Raw genomic sequence first — 24,522 nt, 5'->3', positions numbered from 1 at the left:
TAGCCTGGCGCAACTTTCTGCAGGGCTCCCCGCAGCAGTGAAAGTAAAAGCGGAGCAATCGCCCTCTGCTAAAGCGGAAGTGGAGCACAATTGCTCTGCTTTCACTGCTGCAGGGAGCCCTGCAGAAGGTCACACCGGGCTCCCCGCACTCTCGGAAGGCTGCAGGAGGCTTGGGTAAGTGTGCCCAAGCTCCTGTAGCCCCCTGAGCGGTGCGATCCTGGGGATTGTGCTGCTGTCTTCCCCCCCTCCACCACCCCTGCAAGCACTTACAGTGGCTCAAACTCCCCACAAGAGTTTGAAAACCACTACCCTATCCTCTTTATCTCCTGCAAAATTTCCCAAACTTTTTAGCACTGGGACCCACTTTTTAAAACAATCTATTGCAACCCACTAAACACAAAAAAGAGGGATATTTTAGTTAATAATAAATAATTGGGGTCCTATGCTCCCAAGGCCAATAGAGATCTTACATAGTGTGTGCGTGTGAGCACTTGCTAGACCAGCCATTTTCAACCACTGTACCATGGCACACTGGTGTGCCGTGAGTGGTTCACAGGTGTGCCACAGGAGTTTGAGGGAAGGTCATTTATTAATATGGCCAATGGGAGATGTGAGCCCCTACTGGCAGCATGGTGTGCCTTGTCAATTGTCAAAAACCTGGTGGTGTGCCTTGACCATTTTAGTGCCTTGTCAGTGTGCTGTGAGATAAAAATGACTGAAAATCACTGTGCTAGACACTCCTAGAAATGGAGTTCAAGGGCTGTTCCCCCAGACCTTCACAGTCATTCCAGGGTACCCAGAAACCTGAGAGCAAGATATGCAGTTAGGACTTCCAGGCTAGACAAAAGGCTGAAACTGGATTCACTTTTCACAACCCACCGAAACTCAGCTCATGACCCACTGGTGGGTCCTGACCCACAGTTTGGGAAACACTGTTATAGAGGGTAGTATTTGTTTCAGTAATAGGATTGAGCTGTAAGCTGCAGTTAGAAGCTCGTGTGCCTGAACATGAAATACAGTATGTTGGATTTCTAGACTTACCTTAGGTTGTCTACAGTGTTCCTTACACCTCGGTTTCTTGAAGGTAATTTACTTATTACTCATATTTCAGATCTACAGTGGCTTAATACTGAAAGTCCTCTCTCTCTGTACAAAGACCTTTGTGGAAAAGTGGTGGTGCTGGATTTCTTCACGTACTGCTGCATCAATTGTATCCACCTGCTCCCTGATCTCCATGAATTAGAAGAAAAATACTTGGCTAAAGGTATCAACCAGTCCATTCATTTGCTCAGGACACAATTTTCTGAAGTTATCACAGATAGAATGACTGGGTCACTGAATCATAAAAAATTTGGAAAACATCTCTGAGTGTTTCAGAAATATGTATATACTCCTGGAAAGGATTGTGCGTCAATGCCAGTGACTTTCTATATTTAGGAAAGGTATTAAGGGTCCAGAATCTGCAGTAATTCAAGAGCTCACTTGGAGTATTTGTGCATGTATTGTATGTAGATATGATAGGAAGATACAAAGATCAGTCTATGCTTTAGACTTAAACTGGCCATGTGTAATACATGCCCTTGAAGCCTGTCAGCACCTTGAGGATTTGTGGTAATGAGAATTTCAGATTTTATTTTATAAAGAAGAAACAAGATAAATTCCAAACCTTCCTGACAGTAGGTGCTAAAGGATAACATTTATTCTTTACAAAAATCTGAAATGCAGTATATTTATTTGTTTTCCTATATGGCAAATGAAGCATTTGACCTGGAAAAAAATCATAGTTGGCAACCTTCAGTCTCGAAAGACTATGGTATCGCGCTCTGAAAGGTGGTTCTGGAACAGTGTCTAGTGTGGCTGAAAAGGCCGATTCGGGAGTGACAATCCCTTCCACACTGGGAGCAAGTGCAGTCTGTCCCTGGCCTGTCTCCCTGGCTATGGGCCTTCCTTCTTTGCCTCTTAGCCTCAGACTGTTGGCCAAGTGTCTCTTCAAACTGGGAAAGGCCATGTTGCACAGCCTGCCTCCAAGCAGGCCGCTCAGAGGCCAGGGTTTTCCACTTGTTGCAGTGCACTCCTAAGGCCTTCAGATCCCTCTTGCAGATGTCCTTGTATCGCAGCTGTGGTCTACCTGTAGGGCGCTTTCCTTGCACGAGTTCTCCATGGAGGAGATCCTTTGGGATCCGGCCATCATCCATTCTCACGACATGACCGAGCCAACGCAGGCGTCTCTGTTTCAGTAGTGCATACATGCTAGGGATTCCAGCACGTTCCAGGACTGTGTTGTTTGGAACTTTGTCCTGCCAGGTGATGCCGAGAATACGTCGGAGGCAGCGCATGTGGAAAGCATTCAGTTTCCTCTCCTGTTGTGAGTGAAGAGTCCATGACTTGCTGCAGTACAGAAGTGTACTCAGGACGCAAGCTCTGTAGACCTGGATCTTGGTATGTTCCGTCAGCTTCTTGTTGGACCAGACTCTCTTTGTGAGTCTGGAAAACATGGTAGCTGCTTTACCGATGCTTTACCGACGAAAAAAATCATAAGTATGGGCAATTACAGGGCAACAAGAGAATAGGGAAGAGCCAGCAATCAGCAGTCCACACCCAGTTTAGGGTGAATAGGAGGGTGACACCTCTCTGTGTTGTAGTTGTAAACTGCTTGCATTGGCAGGGACTTGGGCTGTTGATCTTGTTAGGTCTTTTCCATCTCTATGATTCTATGTGTGTCGTCCTTTACCCCTCCCCGGCCATGATACCATTAAAAATTTTACAATATAATTAAAGTAAATAAAAATAAATCTTTTAAAAACTCGCAAAGTGATGTGACTGAAGGAGAAAGGAGTAGTAAATAGTAGAAATAGTAAGATTAGCACTGGTGATATTAGTATAGTAGGGACCCATGATACTCTTGTAGTCTCATTCCATCACAGCCATGATACGTGCGCTAGGTAATATATATACTGAATGTACCACAACAAAATACTTTGAAAGAAGGAAAATATGGCAGTCCTGCCTTGAGAAAGAACATTTAGTTTTCTTACAGCAAATAACTGCACGTTATTGGCCAATATTTCAGCATTTTAAAAAATGCTTTGAAAGAACTTTCAGAGCACTGTGTTAGTGCAGTTTGAAGCATCATATATATTTAGTAGGCATCCACTGAAAATTTTAGAAATACGGATTTGTCGTCGTCATCTCCCATATCCACAGAGGATCTGTTCCAGGCTCCCGCCCCTGCAGATATGGAAATGGCAGATATGGGGAAACGCTTTAATTCTAATACTTTGTTTCCTTCGTTAAGAACATAAGAACAGCCCCACTGGATCAGGCCATAGGCCCATCTAGTCCAGCTTCCTGTATCTCACAGCAACCCACCAAATGCCCCAGGGAGCACACCAGATAGCAAGAGACCTGCATCCTGCTACCCTCCCTTGCATCTGGCATTCTGACATAGCCCATTTCTAAAATCAGGAGGTTGCACATACACATCATGGCTTGTAACCCATAATGGATTTTTCCTCCAGAAATTGGTCCAATCCCCTTTTAAAGGCATCTAGGCCAGATGCCATCACCACATCCTGTGGCAAGGAGTTCCACAAACCAACCACACGCTGAGTAAAGAAATATTTTGTCTGTCCCAACTCTCCCAACTCTCAATTTGAGTGGATGTCCCCTGGTTCTGGTGTTATGTGAGAGTGTAAAGAGCATCTCTCTAACCACTCTATCCTTCCCATGCATAATTTTGTGTGTCTCAATCATGTCCCCCCTCTGGCACCTCTTTTTTAGGCTGTAGAGGCCCAAACGCTATAGCCTTTCCTCATAAGGAAGGTGCCCCAGCCCAGTAATCATTTTAGGATGCAATCCTAACCCTTTATGTCAGTGCTGGAAAGCACTGGCATAGCAATTACAATGGGATGCGTGCTGCATCCTGCAGTTGGGTGTCACTCACGAAGCCCTCCTCAAAGTGAGGGAATGTTTGTTCCCTTACCTCAGAGCTGCATTGCCCTTATGTCAGTGCTGGAAAGCACTGACATAAGGGGTTAGGATTGCGCCCTTAGTCGCTCTCTTTTGCACCTTTTCCATTTCCACTATGTCCTTTTTGAGATGTGGTGACCAGAACTGGACGCAGTACACCAGGTGTGGCCTTACCATTAATTTGTACAACGGCATTATAATATTAGCTGTTTTGTTCTCAATACCTTTTCTAATGATCCCAAGCATAGAATTAACAAGCAGTCATGTTTCTTGCTTTTACAGACGCTTTAAAGAGGAATGTGACAAGCAGGCAGGTGTTCTCTTTCTTTGAATATTTTTGAATCCTAGTGTTTGAAGTTTGTTTTGTGTTTCCCTGCTTTTTTGAAGAGATCTCTCATCAACTTAATGGTTTGCCTTAAGTCTCCAGCCAAACTCCATAGAACTCAGCTCGGGAGATAGGAAAAGATCCACTTGGCATTAAGCCTTCTCTCTCTTTCTGTTTCTGTTTCCACATGCAATCCATTAGTAATGCAGGTTGATATTTGTCCCTCTCTCACTATTTATCCACCTTGCCAGTATATGTACAAAACTCTGTTTTAAACATATATACTTCCAGCTTAAATCTGTCTTTCAACCAGTTTAGATGGGAGTGTTTCCTCATGGCCCCCTTTCGTATACTGACCCTAACCAATCCATCAAGCCCTTAAAAAAAAAATAGAAGCTACCGAACCCTTTGATTTTATTTTTAGGTCAACTCCAATTTAGCAGTATTGACGCATTGCTTAGAAATGTTGTATGGTGGGAGAAGGTAAGTCCACTGCAGACAAAGAAATGCTGGTTGTCTTATTAGAATGTTTATCCCACGTTTCAAAAATCCCTTCTTTATTATTTCAAGTCCAGCTGTGTCTAAATCTGGAGACCCTACTTTGTCTTCAAAGTCAATGTCACTGAATTCCTCTCTCTATTTGAATGTTGCCTGTGAGATCTTTATTTTATACAGTTCAGTCACCCTTTCTTTAAAAGTTACAATGCTATTTATATAGTGTTCCTACCTAAACATATTTTACTTTATTTGGTAAGTAAATACTACTTAAATTAGAAGGTATTAAATTTTCAGATTGGTTAGGAGTGAGGGGTGCTATAGTGCAAATTTCTGCGTATTTACTTAGGAGTAAGTCCCACAGACTTCAGTGGGACTTACTCCCAGGTAAATATGCACAGGTTTGCAACCATAGTGTATGTTTGTGACTACAGTAGCATGTGGAAATGAGAAATACAGGGTGACCCCCAAAAAAACAGAACCCATAAAAATTTTATTAAATCCTACAAAGGTTCAGATTCTTTAATATACAACAATCCTTGGTTGACCAAGACATATTGGGGAAGATTATTGTTCCAATATTTCATGCACAAAGTTGACTTGTATAACCTGAAAGAAAAAAGAAGAAAAAAAATTAACAGTTTTATTCAAAGATTTGTGGGTTCTGTTTTTTTTTGGGTCACCCTGTACAACTGAAAACTCATGGCTCAAGAACATCTAGAAACTGCAGTTGACCACAGCTGCTCCTTGCACCTAGTTACTAGGTGTCTTCAGACATGGATGTTCTCTCCATGTGCTGCAGTATTCATACTGTGTGTGCAAGTGGCAGCTTATTGAAAAACTCAAGGCAGTTTAAAAACCTGTGTGTGGGAAGGGCTATTGAAATTATATATCTATCATCTTCTGCAGTTTCTTGGATCCAGAATTGTTCCTGTTAACTGAATAGAATGCTAGAATCTTATTTATGGTAATGTTCTGTTCACAGTGCACAACAGAAGGGTAGGGAAAATTCCTATGATATATGCCTGAGGTACTGGAATTATGATAAAATAATTTTTTAAAAAGTTATCGGAAAACTAAATTTTTATTTATTTATTTACAAGAGCAAATCAATTTAATCCATGATACTTCTGGTTATTTAGAAGGACCATTTTCATTACACCATTTATTCACTGAACCATTCGCACCATTATTTACTGAACTGATTGTAAGGCAAGTTTACTACAATGTTTGTGGTTTTCACAATGATACTGATGTTGGCTATGCAATTTTCCCTCTGCAGTAAACCAATCTGGCTAAAAACAGTCTGTGTTTTTGTGTGATAGAAACAAAATTTTAGTTTTGGGGGGGACGGGGTTGGGGGGACCTGATAGTCTAGAACAGGAATGTCAAACTGATTTCATACAGCGAGCCAGAGTTAGCATTCATGGCACCTCCGAGAACTGGAAGTGATATCATTAAGCAAGATGTTATGTCATTAAGCAGGTGGTGATCAGAAAAGGCATTTTTTCACACTTAGGAACTCATTAGCTGCAAATGACAGAAGAGAAAATATGCAAAAATTGATAATATTTTCAAGATACAAGAGACCCAGTTACCATGCGGGGTGTTCTTTCAGTAGTATTGCTTCTGCTGACCAGTGTTGCTTCTAATTTTTCCTTAGCAAGCAGAGCAGTTAACAACCAGAGCATTCATAACACTGCCGGCTTGAAATGGGCAATAGACAGTCTGACTTAACTATAATGGTCAAGTCATTCACATCCTCACTTGACCAGCACTCACCCTCTAAGGCTGCCTCCTTCAGTCATTATACCCTGGCTCTAACTTACTGACTGACTTAGAGGCATCACTTCTATCGGTGATCTGCATTAATGTCTGGCTACTAGGCATCACTTCTGTCAGTTGATCCTATCAGTTGACCCTGTCAGTTCCTTTTACAACTGCATGCTGCCTAGGAGTCACTTTGCAGTTCAGTTATCACAAACCCAATTATCATGTGAGCCGGATAAGGAACTTCTGCAGACCTGGTCAGGTGTGTGAACCTTATGTTTGACACCTCTGGTCTAGAGGCAGTGTTCGAACCAGGGCATTCATGGATCTGTTCTAGAACCTGGCTTTAATGTCAGAGCTCATTTAACCTGTAAAAAAATAAGGCATTAGGTTACATCCAGAATAATGCTTTCATGAATGCTAGTACACTGAGAATGGCAGGCATGTTCTGAATACTTTTCCCTCACCACAACCAAGTAACCACAACCAAGCCACAACCACAACCAAGCATTTGGAATTAAGAGTAGCGAATAAATCTTCCTGAAAGCTTGAATTGTAGCGCTCCTCTTTTTCTTTTCAATTGAGCAGCGTGCGTAGCAAGATGAAAAAGAAGGAAGTGTGAGTTGGACATGCTGCTTAAATCTCCATCCTCATCTTTTCCAAATACCTTCAGTTAATCCTTCTAGTTAAGTCTCCTCCTTGTTTATGTTTGTGTTGCTCTTATCACAGTCCTATGAATGTTTCCTCAGTAGTTAGTCCCATTGTGTTCATTGAGGCTTCCTTGCAAGAAAGTATTCATAGGATTTTGGCCTAAATGTGTCACTAGAATGTTGCATGGGTTAACTATAGGGATTATCTAAATACACTTGGAGCAAGTATGCACCCTTAAGAGTCATTCAGGATTTGAAATGACTGGAAAAATTCCATAGACTGGAATATCTATGGACATATTTGATAATTATCTGGTTAACAATATTTTCAATGGAGAAAGAGAGAAGTTATTCTCCCCCTCTCATAATATTAGAACCTGAGGAGCAGCCAATTAAACTGATTGGCAGAAAATTTAGGATAGACAAAAGGAAGTACTTCAATAATTTAAAGGATTTGCTGCCAGAAGTTATGATGAGTTGTGGTCACTAGTCTAGATGGCTTCAAAAGGAGATTAGACAACTTCATAGTAGATTGGTCTATCAAATGTTATATTAGAAATGCTATGTTTGAAAATATATCATTTTAAAGAAAACCATAGGTGATTTTTTCTTCCATTTTAAGGCCTGATCCTGCAATTGTCAACCAAATACAATGCAACTTTATGTCAGTCAGATAGTTTTCCACGGAAAACTATCATGTAGCAGCATTTTTTTTAAGTTTGAGAGGTTAACTTTTAATCAGAGGTAAGGGGGTCAATGCCATTCTGTAGATGCAAATCCTTATTGATTTCATAACCATTAAGCAATTATTGCTTAATGCAACCTCTATATAGTTGGCTATTTGACTGTATAATTATTTTCCATTAGTTTTTCCTAGGGCTTCCTGTAATGTTGCTATAAAAGTACCAATCTTAGTGGCTAATAATGCAATACTGTACTGGAAACAAATCTACCTCTGAATCTTTTGGCCTTTACTTATGGAAAATAGATCTGAAAATGTGGGTATGCCAATGGAAAAAACCCAAGTCATCGTCCATATTAATATGTGTTTATTTTGGGGCACCATGGATTTTGAGGTTTTTAATAATAAATCATTTGCATTTTGAAGTTAGGAATTGTAGATACTAACAGTCTTGTAACCATAAATAGTAATTGCCTAAAGAAATGAGTAGTGCTTTCCATTAAGAATAAAGAAGCACTATTTTTTATCACACATCTACCATATATGGGTATTGTTACTTTTATTACTTTCAAGAAAAAAACTGGCCCTCAAGAGCTACAGGCCATTTGCAAAATCGTCACAACTGAGGGAGAATCTTTGTATAAGGGCAACACTTCTTTATGTATGGAAGGACAACAGGGTAGATGTCTTACAGTGGAATCCTAGTTATGTCTACTCAGAAGTAAGTCCTGCTGAATTTAATGAAACTTACAGGTAAATGTGTACTGGAATGTAGCCTTAGTGGTTGAAAATCCAAGAAAAAAAGACCAATTAAATCAAATTTCCCGTAGTGTAATTCATATATTACCTCAACAAACATTCTTGCTAACTATTTGTTGGAATAATATGCAAAATCCATGTACTTTTTACACTATAGTGTTATAGCTGCTTAGAAACAATGGAGCTACTGCAAAATTAATGGGTTTCTGTTTAGCTCCCTCTGTACACAGGCAAGGATACTAAGCAAGCAATTCATGTGGCAACCATGTTCCGAAGAACCATGTTAACTCTCCAGAGCTCACAGAGGTTTTTGATTTCTTCCCCCATGCCTTCCCAAGTAGTAGCCTCCTACGCCACCTAGCAAATGTCTTTTGAAAGTGAGGATAATTTTTAAAACTGTTTTGTATATTTCTGGATTTATATCCTGACTTTTAGAATTCTAGTCTTAAAAGTCAGCTAATAATTTTACTGTATTATTATTTTAATTATCATAAAAGTAGAAGCTGCAGTAACATAAGCACAAAAAGTCGCTAAAATAACCCAAATCCCTCATAGACATCAATCAATTATTAAAAGAGATATAAAGGTCTTTAAAGACTAATTCAAAGCAGAAATGGTGGGGGGAGGCATCTTAGGGATGCTTTAGGGACAGAGCTTTGCAACTGCAGTGCTGTCACTGATAAGGCTTTGTCTCTAGTATCAATCAGTTTTTTGTCATGGGAATCAAATGTTTATAAAAATAAAAAATCCCCCTGAACCACACATAAGCACATGTCAGCCTCAACAGGTCTTTGGATCTTGACTTAAAGGTGACACTGCATATTATGATTTGTTTAATCAGTTTTTTCTTTGTATTTTTAAACCAAACAAACCTGATGATGTTTTTTAAATATTCAGAGAGGTTCAGCTGGGGTTCCATTCCCAGAGCCCCCATGGATAACCGAACACTTGAGTCAGGACTCCAGATGTGACCAGAAGCATCCTACGGTTGTGTCTAGGACAGTGGTTCCCAACTTTTAGGAGCCCAAGGACCACTGAGACAAAAATTGGAATTGGCGTGAACCACATGTTACCAGAGCCTCAGAAGAATGTTATCAGAACATACAACATTTCTTTTGGGCTCCTTCTCAAAGGGGGAGTGGTGGGCAGAAAAGGGTTTGAGAGGGGGCAAAACAGGGCAAGGGGAGGGTGGCAACAGCAGGAAAAAGTCTTTGGAGCCCAGGTCTACCTTGCTTCCCAATGTGGAGCCCAGGTCTACCTGCCCACACAGCATCAGCAGCTAGATACAGTAATACAGAAAACCAAACACTCCTAAATCTTTTTTAAATATAGAAAATCATTGCAGAAAATTAGATCATCATATTTAGGCTGACACTGGAATGGAAACTGTCCTGGGTATACCCAAATATACTTCTGCAGCAGCTGTAGTCCCTCAGCTGTGTTGTTGATACATGCTTTCATGGTAAGCACCTCTGCAAGCCAACGAGCTACTGTAGCAGGCCAGTTTCCTCCCAGATTTGACAGTGTTCAGGAGTGTCAGGTATGCATTCCTTGACCCAGCACGTACGGCTTGCAGCAGCCATATCCGCTGTACACACAGCATCCCATGTGGGCAGCAGGTCTGAGTGATATTGAAAAATGTAAGATCCCAGGAAATTTCTGGGGGCCCTCCTTTGGTTCCCTTTTTGACCCTGGGATCTTACAAATTACTTCCTGTACCCCCTTCTCGTGTACCCTGCTTGCAACCATCACTCTTGACACAGAAAATATAATTGAATTTGTAATAATTGGAGAAGATTCATTAGAGATTTATTATTTATAGTGAAGATTTGTGGTTTACTGCTTCTGTTGTTTTGTTTAGCTCAGAATGCCAGATGCAAGGGATGGCACCGGGATGTGGGTCTCTTGTTGTCTTGTGTGCTCCCCATCATGCAAATGACTTATCTGTGTCTGATTGCAGCCCTTCTGTTACTATCTCCTTTGTATCTGTGGTATCTACAAATGATAACGGGAAGCAGGAAGGGCTAACATTAAGCGGGTTAGAGGACTGAAAATAATGCAATTCTAGCGGAATTTGTGAATCATGGATAAGTGAAACCATGGATATGGGATGATGGATACAGGGGGATGCATTTAGTTTAGGGGAGTTCTTCCTTTTTGTCTCCCTGAAGGAATACACAAGACAGCTCATAGCAAATTAAAATAAATCAGAACAAAATTAAATAAATAATTTAAAATTTAAAAAAACAGGCAAATAAGACAAACTCAGGATACAACTTATTTATTTATGTGTGTACCCTACACAGCATAGCTCAGGACAGTCCAACTTTGCTCAACTGGGGGGGGGCACACGACCCCCTAGTTCCCCCACAAACTGTTTATTCATCTCCTTCCTTACTGCTGCCCTCTTGTCTCACCCTGCCCTCTCTCTTCCCCATTTCCTCTACCTTGTTCAGTCCTCTTTGGGTTAGTAGCCCAGCCTCCTCCCAGCTGAGCACTTATCAGCTCTGATCCCTGCTACAGCTGTGGTGCTGTTAGGGTCCTTAGAGTCAGTGGTGTCCAGTGATGATGTCATTGCTGGGCATTAATGTGCTTGGCCGGCAGCTGATGCATTGCCCTCAAATTCCTGTAGCAGAGCCAGCCTTTGTGGTTGACACATGGCTAAGGAAGTAATCAATGAATGCAGACTGAATTGAGTGTGGCAAAGCAGCACAGGTCCTGTTCCCATAGAGATGGAAGATCTACAGAAAATTGCATGCATTACTGGTTAATTTTATGCAATATTTATTCATATTTTAAACATTCCAGTATAGAATGTTAGTTTGGTCTTATTTCTATGCTGTATTTTATTGGTAAGGTTTCAGTGGAATATTAATATTCATGCATTTTATTTAAAAGTAATTAAATCAAAGAAGTTTAGAACTGCAAGCTTGACTCCCAGGTTACCTGGAAAGTTATGTTCTCTGTTTAGGCAGTGACATGCCCACAATCAAACTGGGGACAATTTTGTGATGTTCTTCTATAGATTTATAGATTTGTATCCCACCCTTCAGTGTAAATATTTCCAGGGCAGTTTAAACTATTAATACTTCCTTTGTTCGCAGGGGCCAAAAGAAAAACCTATATAATAGGTTTTCAGGTACCTGATGTTAGCAGTACTATCGATTAAGATAGGTCCTCCATCCTGAGTGTATTAAACTATGACATATCTTCATCCTCAAAAGGTTGTATCTTTGTGCAGCAAACTCCCGTACAGGACACAAAAAATAACAGTAGAAACTCTTTCTTTAGAGGAGCAGGGTGACTTATCAGGGTGAAGACTTATTTACGCCTTCCCAACAACACTAAAGCTGAATTTTGTAAACAGTGAAGAAAAGGCAAAGTAATATAAAGCATTATATTTCATGTTAAGGTAGAAGAAAATTTTGGTTACAAAGGAAAAATAATGTGGCTGTAGCCTACAATTTTGATTCTCTTCTTAATTTTAACACTTTACTGGCTTGCTAAATCAGACAAAGTTTCAGGATCTACAACTCTCGACTTCTGCCCTGAACTTTCAACTGTTGTGTTGCAATTCCTTTTACCTGTTCGATCAAATAGTATGTACCCTTTCCTTCTTCTCTCCCATAGAGATACATGTGTTGCATAACTGCCCCCTTTTCTCAATCCATCACAATACACCCCATAGGATTTTTAAAATTGTATTTTCCATAACTGATAGTAGCGTAATACTTTGTCTAGCACTTTTGAATTATTTTGAAGCACGTTGCATAAATTACCTTGTTTTCATCTTTACAATAACTCAGTAAAAGCAAGTACTATTATCCTCATATTGTAGTTAGGGAGCTAAAACTGTGAGGGGCTGGCTTACCTAAGACCATTAAGTGAGCTCATTGGCAGAGATGCAGTTTGAACTGGGGAAAGCCTGTTTTTTTATCCAGTCACTACACAAGCTCTCTACATTGCAATGTAAAGGATAAGTATAGATAAGTACTGTAATAATCAGTGCATTTACATAAAGCTTCAAAATATCCCTTAGGATAAGGGGAAGAGTTGCAGCTCACTTGTTTTGCATGTAGGAGGTCTCTGGTTCAATCCATGGCATCTCCAGTTAAGACAGAGAAACATAACTGTTTGAAACCCAGAGAGCTGCTGTCAGTCTGTGTGACTCAGTATAAGGCAGCCTTCTGTGTTCTTTATTTTCAGTTGTTCCTCTCTTGGACTCATTACATGGTCAAAAACTCTTCTAGAATGTGTCAGTATGATCAGATGAAATCCAAATTGCTTATCATTCTAAGACAGGGGTGTCCAAACATTTTGGCAGGAGGGCCACATCATCTCTCTGACACTGTGTCAGGGGCCGGGAAAGAAAGAATTAATTTACAATTTAAAATTTGAATAAATTTACATAAATGAATATATTAGAGATGGAACTTATATGAATGAATGAAAGTCTTGGAATAGCTCAAGGTCTATAAAAGACCTTGCACAAAGCAAGGCCATCCTTTCCTTCACTAGCACTGCTGCATCACAGACATGAAACAGCAAGTAGTGGAGGGAGCCCTCATCCCACAGCTCAGATGAGAGGTCGAGCAGTTATCCTCATGCTGAGAGCAGTTGCCAATATTGGGCCAGCGCAGGCTCTAGCAAGTCTCTGGAGGACCAGAGACTCATTGAAGACTGGGGCTCCCCAAGGGCCTGATTGGGAGCCTCCGAGGGCCGCAAATGGGCCCCGGGCCAGGGTTTGGGCACTCCTGTTCTAAGAAGCAAAGAAAGATCCCATCCTTAGATCACCAAGCCTGTATCATATTTTGTATCACTCTTAACAATCCTGTTACTCCACAAAATATAGCATCTTCCAGATTTCCCAGCAACAACGGAAAGACTTCAGTCGAGGTGAAGCACATTAACACCAACTTAGCAATTCCTTGTACAAAGTGAGATCACCCCTAGTGGTCTGAGGAGCTCTCATTCACCCATCATTACCTTTATTAATTAGTATCTGTTCCCAAGGCCTATAAAAAACATGAAGTGAACCTCATCTGCATTTTATGCAAGCCTCTTTTTTGCCTACAGTTAGTGATCAGTGTTTCTATTTTTAATCTCTGCTTTTCAGATGGTCTTCTTGTTGTGGGTGTCCACTCAGCAAAATTTCCAAACGAAAAGGTTCTGGATAACATCAAAAGTGCTGTTCTAAGATACAACATCACCCATCCTGTGGTAAACGATGCTGACGCAACTCTCTGGCATGAGCTAGAAGTGTCATGCTGGCCAACATTGGTCATTGTTGGACCCCGTGGGAATATGCTGTTTTCTCTGGTTGGCGAAGGACACAAGGATAAATTATTTCTTTTGACATCCATAGCTCTAAAGTATTACAGGGAACAAGGACAGATCAACACTAATAACATTAGAACTCAGCTTTATAGAGATTCCTTGTTCCCTTCTCCTTTGTTGTTTCCTGGCAAAGTCACAGTGGACAGTTCTGGGGACAGATTGGTAATTGCAGACACTGGACATCACAGAATATTGGTTGTCAAGAAAAATGGTCAGATCCTACACACTATTGGAGGTAAGTATAACCACAGTGCGTTTTAGTGTGAGGCTCTTGTGGAAGAGTTTAAATTCTGATTTAAGTTTGCAGTTTCTGGTATTCTGACATGTGCAGTGCTAGAAACTAATTTGTGTACTTGGAGAATGCTCACTTTGCTTATTTTTTAAGTTCATATCATAGGTGTATTTCATCATATCATAGATATATTTCATAGCCAGTGAGTATGAACAGGCCATGGAAAGGAAAGTATGACGACCTGCAGATTCAGTAATGAAGATAAAGAGGTTTCTTCTAAATCTAGTATTGCCTAAACTACCTATCTTTAATGTCAAGATATCTTTTACACAATTAGGTATCCAATAATCATTGATTCAGAAATGCACTATGTTAAACACTATTTCTTTTTGCAATCTGTGACTAATGACATGCTAGAAAATTTGGTTTTGTGATTTGTACTAAAAACTTATAATATTTCAATAGAAGAAGGCCATTTGGCAAAAATGTGTATAGATTTTGAATATTCTTAGGAACGAAAACCATTTAAATTCTTCTAAAGAGAATTTTTTTTTAAAGAAATCGAAAATATATTGAAAACAAAACAATGTTAAAAATCGCGAAGGATCACCTGCTACTGAATGAAAGTACCTATCCATTAAGATCTATGGAGGCTTTGTGTACTGCCACCCAAGAAGGCAAAACAGGTGTGCTCATGGGAAAAGGCCTTCTCTGTGGAGCGATCCTGTGCTTGGATCACTGTATTGCAAGAGGTGCAGGAATCTTCCACTCTCTCCATCTTTTGAAGGCTGTTAGAAACCTACTTGTTCCTCCAGATTTTTGAATTATGATTATTATTAATAACTGCTTCTCTTGGTTACTGTATGAATTGACTACACCATATTATGTTATTTCAATATTATATAAATTAAATGGTAAGCTTATTTCTATTTAAAATCTGTAGCCCACACAAGTTGTTCCTTTGCTTGAGCTCTTATAAAAGGGTCAAAGATTACTGATCAACTCTTTTAAAGCATTATGTCTATTGATATAAACTCTTATTCCTCTAATTGTTTTGTTTTATGTCTGTTAAGGACCAAACTGTGGAAGAAAAGATGGAACATTTTCAGAAGCTTCATTTAATTCTCCACAGGGGGTGGCTATAAAGAATAATATTATTTATGTAGCAGATACTGAAAACCATCTGATCAGGAAGGTAAACTTTCCTAATTAAAAACATTAAAGGGTAATGATCAAATTCTTCTTCCAGTTACGCTAGAAACAGAACTATCTGTTTCTAACAGAACTGTGAAAACAGTCATCAAGGACTATGTAGTGTAACTGAAAGAAGAAAATTGCCTAATATTTATAACTATATTTTTTAAGTATTTGGAACAGTCTTCTTTTTCTCCTCATATATGCTTTTAAGGCAAGCAGTTTGATTCAACAGTTTAACGCTTTCCTAAAGAGAAAGGAATGTAATAATAATGTTGTGTGCTGATTTCCTTGTTCCATTTTTAAATCTAAAATAATGATATTTTGGCTCTAGAGAGCCATGTGTTTTGTCTTCCTCCCCTTCCCCCAAAACATCTAAGAATATAAGCTAGATTACGTCCCTAACGGAGATCGCTGTAGGATCAACACAGAATCCAATGTTTGTCCAGAGATTTTTCTGTTAGTAGAAGTCATAGCTAATCGGTCTAAGCATAGAATCATATGGCTAGAATGGAACTAATGAACAATAAACTTCTTGAATGACAAATCCAGCATTTATTCAATATAGGCACCTCTCATTTTGTGTGGGGTTACATTTTTGAAAAGCATACATTAAAACTGCATACATTAAAAATATTTTTACCATAAGAAAGTATGTAAATGGTGCAAGTTAGGGGGAAAAAATCATATAACACTTATGTTGATGACTAGCAACTTCTGCTTGTCCAAGATGGCATGTCAGTGACTGAGAAAGCAAAGATGAAATTGAAGATATAGCGTAAGGAAACTGAGAAAGCGTTACTTCTGTGAACATCATCGGACATGTGGCATGCAACTAAGCTGTGGGGGCATTCAGGAAGTCTGACTGAGAGCCCAATCCTGTGGTCGGCGGCACGGAGTCACAAACATGCCATAAGGCACATTTGCGGGGCTCACCGCCAGGCTCCCACCAGTGCTAACCCAGTGCCGGCCGGTGCTGGGCTAGCGCGGGACAGTCACCCAGGTTCTGCGTCTCAGCAGTCTCCCAGACCATCGAGCTGTGGAACAGCAGGCGGGGGTGGGGACAGGGGCGTGGAGGAGGCGTTCCGGGAAGGGGGGTAGGCCGGCGGGGGTGGGGGGACGCGTGCCCAGGGGCGGGTGGAAGGAGGATCCACGGAGCTGTACTCTTGCAGGATCCAAGGCACTTGTGGAGGGCTGCACGCCCTACACGAGCACCTTTACCAGCAACCTTTTGGTCGGTGGTAAAGTGAGTAGCCCCATTGTGGGGCTGCTTACCTTACTTGGGGGAAGGGGACGAATGTCCCCTTTTCCTAAGGAGCTTCCTGCAGTAGCCCAGGATTGGGCTGCCCATTATTTCAAAAATGTACTGGTGTAATTTGGGTTTTAAAATTTAACAAACAGGTTATTCCAAAGACATCTAACTCCAACTCATGTAAAATGAGAGGTGCCGATATATACAACACATCAAACCTGTACCCCCCTCTTCCCCAAATGACCCACATCATCTGGATTTATTGCATGCCATGAAGAAGAGCAGCTAAGGGCACAATCCTAACCAGGTCTACTCAGAGCTTAGTCCTATTTTGTTCAGTGGGGCTTACTCTCAGAAAAGTGTGCTTAGGATTGTAGCCTTAGATGTTCACACCAAAACTTGCTGCCTCATTTAAAGAATAACTAGAAAAGATTACCTTACTTCCTCACTACTCAGATCTCTTACAACTTGTCTGGTTCAAGAAATACTTCAGTAAATTGAAGATTTTAACTAAAAGCCACAGTTGTTCTAGGTTGTTGTGTGACATGAGTAAGTAAAGTTTTCTATGAATCATAATTTCACAACATAGTTTAGCCCTGTAAGTACTGAATGACCTGTAAAACATCTATTCAGTGGCATAATATTGTTTTTTATTACTAATAAATGCCATTAACATTTTTGTAAGAATCAATTGCTTTGTCCTTTACATTCCTGCTTGAATCAAAAATGATTGCCTTGATCATGAAAACCAAATGAACTCATTCAAAAATTAAAAATAGACTTTGCTCCACTGGCAGCTTTATTATTATTTTTTTCTCACATGTGAAGATTTGTAGTAGAGAAAAACCTTTCTTAGCAGTGTAGAAGACATTTTGCCAGGTAATGTAAAAAGGCACCACAGCTATCTATCTGGAATGCATCCTTGAAGAAAAAATGCATTTCACAGTTTAGGTCACTCATATTTTCCCTAGATTGACCTGCAGATGGAAGTAGTGAGCACAGTAGCAGGAGTTGGAATACAAGGCATGGATAAGGAAGGAGGAGCCAGAGGAGAGGACCAACCCATTAGTTCACCATGGGATGTAGCCTTTGGAACCTCAGGTATTTTTACAAATTGTAAACTTCATGATAGTGTTTCTTTGCTAACTTTACATCCTGCTTCATAGTCCCATAATATTGACTTTTGTTGTTTCAAAACAACCATTGTTCCCTACTTTCCATTGTTTCAGACCACATATGTTGATGTCTCTAATAGTTTCCAGATTCTATGCATTCTAAATTTCTATTGTTATAAATCAGTGGTTCCCAACTTTTAGGAGCCCGAGAACCACTGAGACAAAAATTGGAACCGGCATGGACCACATTCAACTAGGCCCTCCAAGAGGAAATTTATCAGGGGGTACAATGTATCTTTTTGGCCCCTTCCCAAAGAGAGAGGGGAAAGAGTGAAACAGAGTGGGGGTGGGGACAGGGTGTCTTTGGGAGTGGGGGTGGCGACAGCAGGAAGAGTCTTTGGAACCCAGGTCTGCTAGGCTTCCCAATGTGGAACTCAGGCCTACCTGTCCACACAGTGTCAGCAGCTAGATACAGTAATACAGAAAACCAAACACACTCCTAAGTCTCTAAAAAATTTTAAATATAGATAATTATTGCAGAAAATTAGATCATCATAGTTAAGCTCACGCTAGAATGGAAAGTGTTCTATGTGTACCAAAACATACTTCTGCAGCAGCTGTAGTCCTGCAGCCTTGATACACTCCCTCATGGTAAGCAGATCCACAAGCAAAGAGCTATTGTAGCAGGCCAGTTTCCTCCCAGATTTGACTGTTCAGGTATGTCATGTATTCATTCCATGGCCCAGCACATATGGCTTGCTGCAGGCACCATGACCTAGCATCCCACATGGGCAGCAAGTCCGGGTGAAATCAGAAAATATAAGATCTAAGGAAATTTCTGGAGGCCGTACTTTGGTTCCTGGGCCCTCTTTTTGACCCTAGGCCCAAGTACAAATTACCCCTGTACACCTTCTCATGGGTCCTACATGCAACCACCACCCCTTCACACAAAAAATACAATTATATTTGTAATAATTAGAGAAGATTTATTAGAGATTTATTAGATTTTTTTATTTATAAGGAAGATATGTGGGTTGCTGCTTTTGTTACTGGCTGCGTGCAGTTCATTTTCTGCCCCATCTGGTGGTCCTTGGGGGAGCACACTGGAAGGGATCATTTTTTTCCTAAGACTTTGCCTGACTTTGACCTGACTTTGTCAGGGTCTCGCAGACCACCTGTGGTCCCAAGACCACAGGTTGGAAACCAGTGTTATAAATTAACTGGCCACAAATCCTTTGCTTATCTTAAAAGAAAGGGAGGAATCTTTTTGGCCAGAGGTTCCCAAACTGGGGCATTGCGACACCTCAGCCAGCAGAAACCTGTTGCTACCCCCTTAAGGGGCATCGCAATGTCATGGTGGTGACAACAGTGCTTCTGGGATCATGCCACCACAGCTAAAAGGGGGTTTGTACACATACCCTGGGGGTAGTGCAGGCCCTCGGAACATGTGGGAGGCCTTCGGCTCTCTCTGTAGGCCTCCCCATGCCCCATAACAGCTTTGAAATGGAATGAAAACCCACTTCCAGTTTTCATCATGAAACCAGAAGTGGGTTGTGGTTGCATTTTGGAGCCGTTATGAGGTATGGGGAGGCCTGCCCTGCGCCGGGTCTGTGCTACTCCCAGGTATGCGTACAAACCCCTTTATCCACTGTGGTGGTGCAATCCTGGGAGCATCATTGACCCCTTCCCTGCAAAGACAGTGGTCCCAACTCTACAGGAGCTTTTGGCTTATGCTGATAACATTGCTATATTAATTATAAAATATGTCACAAGAAATGTTTTTTTAAAAAACAATGGTTTTTACTGTAGAAGCTTGATTATATCTTAGAACATATATCCATATATGTTTCAGAGCAGGTCATCTGTCTCAGATGGATTGCAGCAATAAAATTTGCAGTTAAGATAAGCCAATTGGCTATTTTCATATGATTTTGTTTCTTGTATATTAATGCCAAAACCTTGGATATTCAAGCTTGAAAGTAAGGACTAAAGAGGCTTAAATGCTTAATCTTTATATGTACTGTACAAATCATTAGGAGTATTAAATGAATTTAGTTTTCTGAATTGTATTTAAAACATGAAAGAATGGAATCTTCATTGTAGATGATAGTCTTCAAGATTTCTGTTTTTCCTATAGTCATTCACATTTTATGAGCATAAACCTTTTATGCTAAAATTTGTATCACTATTTTGAAAAAGCCTATAGTGACTTCTTAACAATTGACTACATAAGTATTGTCAAGTATGAAAAATATTTTCATACGTTAAAAAATAGTAAAGTTGAAACTGGTTCATTTAGTTCTTTTTAGAAAATTGTTACTTTATTTGTGAAAAAGTTTTTTTGTTTTGTTTTTCCTTTTTAAATTGCATTTTACAGCGGGGTATTTTTTAGATATCACCTGGGCAACCAAATGTGCTGGCACAACCAGGTTGCATGGCCTGCATGTATCCAACACAGGTTAGAAGGTGGCTGGAAGTCTACTTGCAGTAAAGGGATATTTTTCACCTTATGCTAGGTAAGCTGGGGTCAGGGTTAGGATATGGCAGAAGAATCCTCTGCTAATCGTGTGTCGTCCCCCCCAAGCCTGAGTCATACACACTCCCGTTCCGCCCTCCCTCGCCTCTGAAATGCCTTCTTGCCACTCTCTCCCAGCCCCTGCACCACTCAGCTGCATACTTACCTCCACTGGTGGCCAGATACAGGGTGGTGTGGTGGTGCAGGCCTCCCTGTTCAGATGATTTTGTATGATTAGCTTAGAAAATGTGAGGACTTTGAATTTCTGTTGTCAGGAAAGCAAGCGACAGGTAACTACACTGATATTTACTGTTCCAAAAATCCAGAAATTGCTTTTGATTAAAATTGTTGTATAGATTGTGAGGACTTCCATGTAGTGGGAAAGTGAGAAAACTTTCTGTACTTTATGTAGCAATTTTGTTTGTTGACCATACCCCATTGTTTCCCTATAGCAGTTTGTAAAGTGTGGTAGTGAACATGTCACCTCAAACACCATTGTATGCCCCAGTTGGATTGGATTGAGAATGCGTTTAGTACTGTTTGTTCTCAACTACCATGAATAGAAATGGAAGGTGATAGAAGGAAAAGTAAAAACATCATGTTCGTTGATGAATGGCTAATACAGAGTTGTATAACACTGCTGTTCTCACAGCCAATACAATTGCAACTGCTCAGAGTATCAAGACAGAAGTTGTTCTTGACAACAGTACAGTTTGTATCTTCTAGTGTGTTCTGTATGAATACATACAAAAACATTCCAGAAAGTGGATGGTAGCATGTCTTTGATCAATTTTAGGATCAATAAATTCCTTTCTTAAACCCTACTTTATTACTTTAAAGTTTTTGGCTCAGATTTATATACGTACATAGTGTTGAGTTGTAATGCCTTCCTAATGGCCATGCACTTTTCAACTTTCTGTACCATCATCTTCTATTTTTGTTCAGTGCTGTTGAAAGCAAGCAGTGCTAAATGCACTTTTGATTGAAGTGTGAAATGTTCTTGATAACTGCATTCTCTCTGAAAGGAACAGAGCTATGACCCGGCTTTGTGATACAAATGTATGCCTCGCATTCCAAAATACATACTTTTGGGGGCAGTTAATGTCTATTTATAAAAGCATCAGCTAGCACATATGGTTTTAAGTAGATAATATTGAAACTTGTAATCTATTGGTGACTGCAGCCTAATGCAGAAGGTACTTAAGTGATATTGGTAATCTGCAGAATCAATTTTTAGAGACAAAGCCATCAAGAGTGGCTTTTTTTCTTTTTTGAAGGGGGAGGAAAAAGAGAAAGGTGAGGATCCTTGGTTAATCTGGCACAGAACCCAAGCCTATGTAGGTCTACTCAGAAGTAAGCCCCATTTGAGTCAATGGGGCTTACTCCCAGGAAAGTGTGGAAAGGATTGCAACCACATACAGCAAGATTACAACTCACCCCAAAGTAGATGGGGGCTGCTCACACACACACACCCAACATGCAGATGCCACCCCTGTTCCCCCCAGGCAAGAGGGAGGGATGCAGGCTGGGGCATTTGGACACCCCCCCACTAGGAGGCAGCATGTGCAGCTGAGCAGAGCAGAGCACCTGCCAGCCACCTCTCTCCCTGAGATGCAGCACCTCCGCACTCTTCTCTCCTCCAGCCTTGACCAATCCCAGGATGCCCAGGGTGAGAGGCACACTGGGAAATGTAGTCCTTGGGGCAAGGTTGCACATGGAGAGAGCTCCAAGATGAGATGTGGCATCTCTGCCTGCCCAGCCAGTCTTCTCTCCCACCTCACCCCACCATGTTTTCACATGCCTTCCCAGCCTCACACTGCCCCACCCACCTCATTCACAGCTGCAGAAAAGCAGCAAGTCAGGAGGCAGCACATGCAGCAGAGCAGAGCTCAGCAGCAGAGCAGCTGCCAGCCACCTCTCTCCCCGAGATGCCTGGCGACGCCCCTGGAAGCTAGCCACGCCTCACTAGAGAGGCGGGACGTACAGATTGAATACCTCAGCCATATCAGAACTGAAAATGTGGTAGTAAAAACTCACAGCCAAGGGTCAACTTCTAAGCAACTGGAGCAGCCAGGAATTTTTTGCTGTTATGGAAAGAACCTTGCAATCTATTATTCCTCATGACCATTTTGCCTTCAAGTGGGTGACAGCAATCTTGAATTTTGTGTATTTTTTAAAAAAGTTGCAAAGCCAGTTTGAATAAACTTTAAAGTCACTTTTGCTTGACTGATTTTCCAAAGTACCTTACTATTTCTTTCTTGAGAAGTGCTACTGTAATTCCTAAAATGGTTTTTCCCCCAACTACTTCTATATCCTAAAAAGTAAATCTTTACATAGTAAAGAACAACTTTTTTAATGGCAGGTTGTCTACATGACCAGAAATGATTGGAAGTATTAGTTTCTTACTAGTGCCTGCATATGTCAGAATGACTATGAAAAGCAAAAAAAAGTCACTTCTGGTTTTTTGTTAAAACTGGAAGTGACCTTTTTTGCTTTTAGTCATTCTGAGACCGCAGGCCAATATGCCCAGCCTATTCAGGGCTCAGCCTTTTGGAGGGCAGGGGCATCCCCCGTATCCGCAGATTCAGGTATTTGTGGGGACTTCCAGAATAGAACTCCTGTGGAAGCGGAAGCACACCTGTACACAGAATGATTTCTACATACAGATTGCTAGGATGTCAGGCAGATCAAAAGTCTAGAACCATTCTCCCTGACAGTGGTACACTAGTAACACAGCAGGCATCCTGGGGCTTTTGTCCACCCTAAATCTTGTGCAAATCAATTTTATTGTATGATTCCTGGTTGTAGTATTATATAAAAAAGAGAGGAAAAACTCTCTCCACTTTCATGTGCACCAGACATAATTTTATGTGCATTCTTAAAGAAATTATATACCTTGGAATTCTTAAGTGTGATGAAAAAGATATTGCTTTTAGGCAAAGTATAAAGAAAGCAATTATAAAGATTGAAAAACATCAAGTGCTATAGTATGTTGTTGACATATGTTTATACCGCAACTATCAGCACAAGGCAAACATTTTGCTTTGATATTGCAAGTAGCAATGCCAGTGAGAATGTACATACCCTAATAAGGATAAGCTGCATTGGTTTGAAACCACTCCCCTGTTGGAATGTAGAGCTTAATTACATAAAAGTAAAGGAATTACTTTGTTCTTTTTTTATTAGGATAGCTGTTTTTATAATGAAAGTACTTTAGGTAAATCCTTCCCATGGAAGGATAATAAAACGTATCTGGGTTTTCTGACAGGACAGTGAGAAGCAAGTATAAATGCAATCTTTTGGTTTCCTGTGCTTTCTTCAGTAAGACCCATCTGCCATATGTGTATTTTGTGTATGTATGATATATATATATATATATACACACACACACACAATTTTCATTCTATACAGTATGTCCACTTTAGATCAAAAGTAACATTCTTTGTTCTTGGTAAAGGTAAAACTTTTGTAATAAGCCATTGTTTAAGTAAGAGAGACTGTGTTATAAAATAGTTCTGTGGTCATTTTCATTCCAGTTTGTGTTCTGCAGACATGAGAAAAGCCAATTATTTTCAGGATCCTAGGGCTATTGTTCCTTACTCATTCTTTTCCACAACTTTGCATGTGATTATAAATTCATTGAGGATCTCATGCATAAGTGTGCTCAGAACTGTAAAATACATTGAATTTTTTTAATGTCTCAGAAGATGCAGCTATATATGGTAATTATTACAGCTTTTAATATAGCTTAGCTTAAAAAGTCTTTTTTATTCAGTACACAATTTGTCTGTTCAGCAGCCATAATAACTTCATTCTCTTTTGAGAGAGAGTTGGTAAGGTGACCTCTTCTAATGTAATACGTATTTTGAGCCCCATAAACCTACTGTTATTTCTCTCATATTCTCTGAAACGAGAGCTGCAGCAGTTTTAATATCTTCATTCTAGGATCTTGGACCGAAGTAATCTTTTTACAGGAAGTTTGACAACTTTTTACTATTATATAATCCTTTTGTGTGGGAAGAGACTAAAACACTTCATAAAATTTAAACTACTAATTCGTAGTTTATGTTTATCTGCAATAATAGTTAATATAGGTGGAGCCTCTTTATTTGCAAAATTGTTATTTGTGAATCTGACTCATGGGTCCCCAGGACCTGCGTGGAGCCAGGCTTGGCCCCACCTGAGTCCTTTGGAGGTGACTGGAGCTATGCTCCTGTAGCCTCTGGA

The 24,522-nt window shown here is 40.4% G+C and overlaps 1 protein-coding gene across 1 annotated transcript in view; it reads left to right on the top strand.

Moving 5' to 3' along the window:
- The window catches only part of NHLRC2 (NHL repeat containing 2), a 53,377-nt gene that overhangs the window by 1,868 nt on the left and 26,987 nt on the right, over positions 1-24,522 (top strand). The window contains exons 2-5 of the mRNA XM_066620990.1: positions 1,112-1,264; positions 13,767-14,222; positions 15,293-15,414; positions 17,637-17,766. Coding sequence (XP_066477087.1) covers positions 1,112-1,264; positions 13,767-14,222; positions 15,293-15,414; positions 17,637-17,766 — 861 coding nt within the window. The remainder of the gene's footprint in view (positions 1-1,111; positions 1,265-13,766; positions 14,223-15,292; positions 15,415-17,636; positions 17,767-24,522) is intronic.

The sequence above is a fragment of the Tiliqua scincoides genome, chromosome 3 (genome assembly GCF_035046505.1).
Source record: "Tiliqua scincoides isolate rTilSci1 chromosome 3, rTilSci1.hap2, whole genome shotgun sequence".
Classification (NCBI taxonomy): domain Eukaryota; kingdom Metazoa; phylum Chordata; class Lepidosauria; order Squamata; family Scincidae; genus Tiliqua; species Tiliqua scincoides.
Note: the sequence above shows the minus strand (reverse complement) of the source record. Positions and strands in the feature narration are given on the sequence as shown.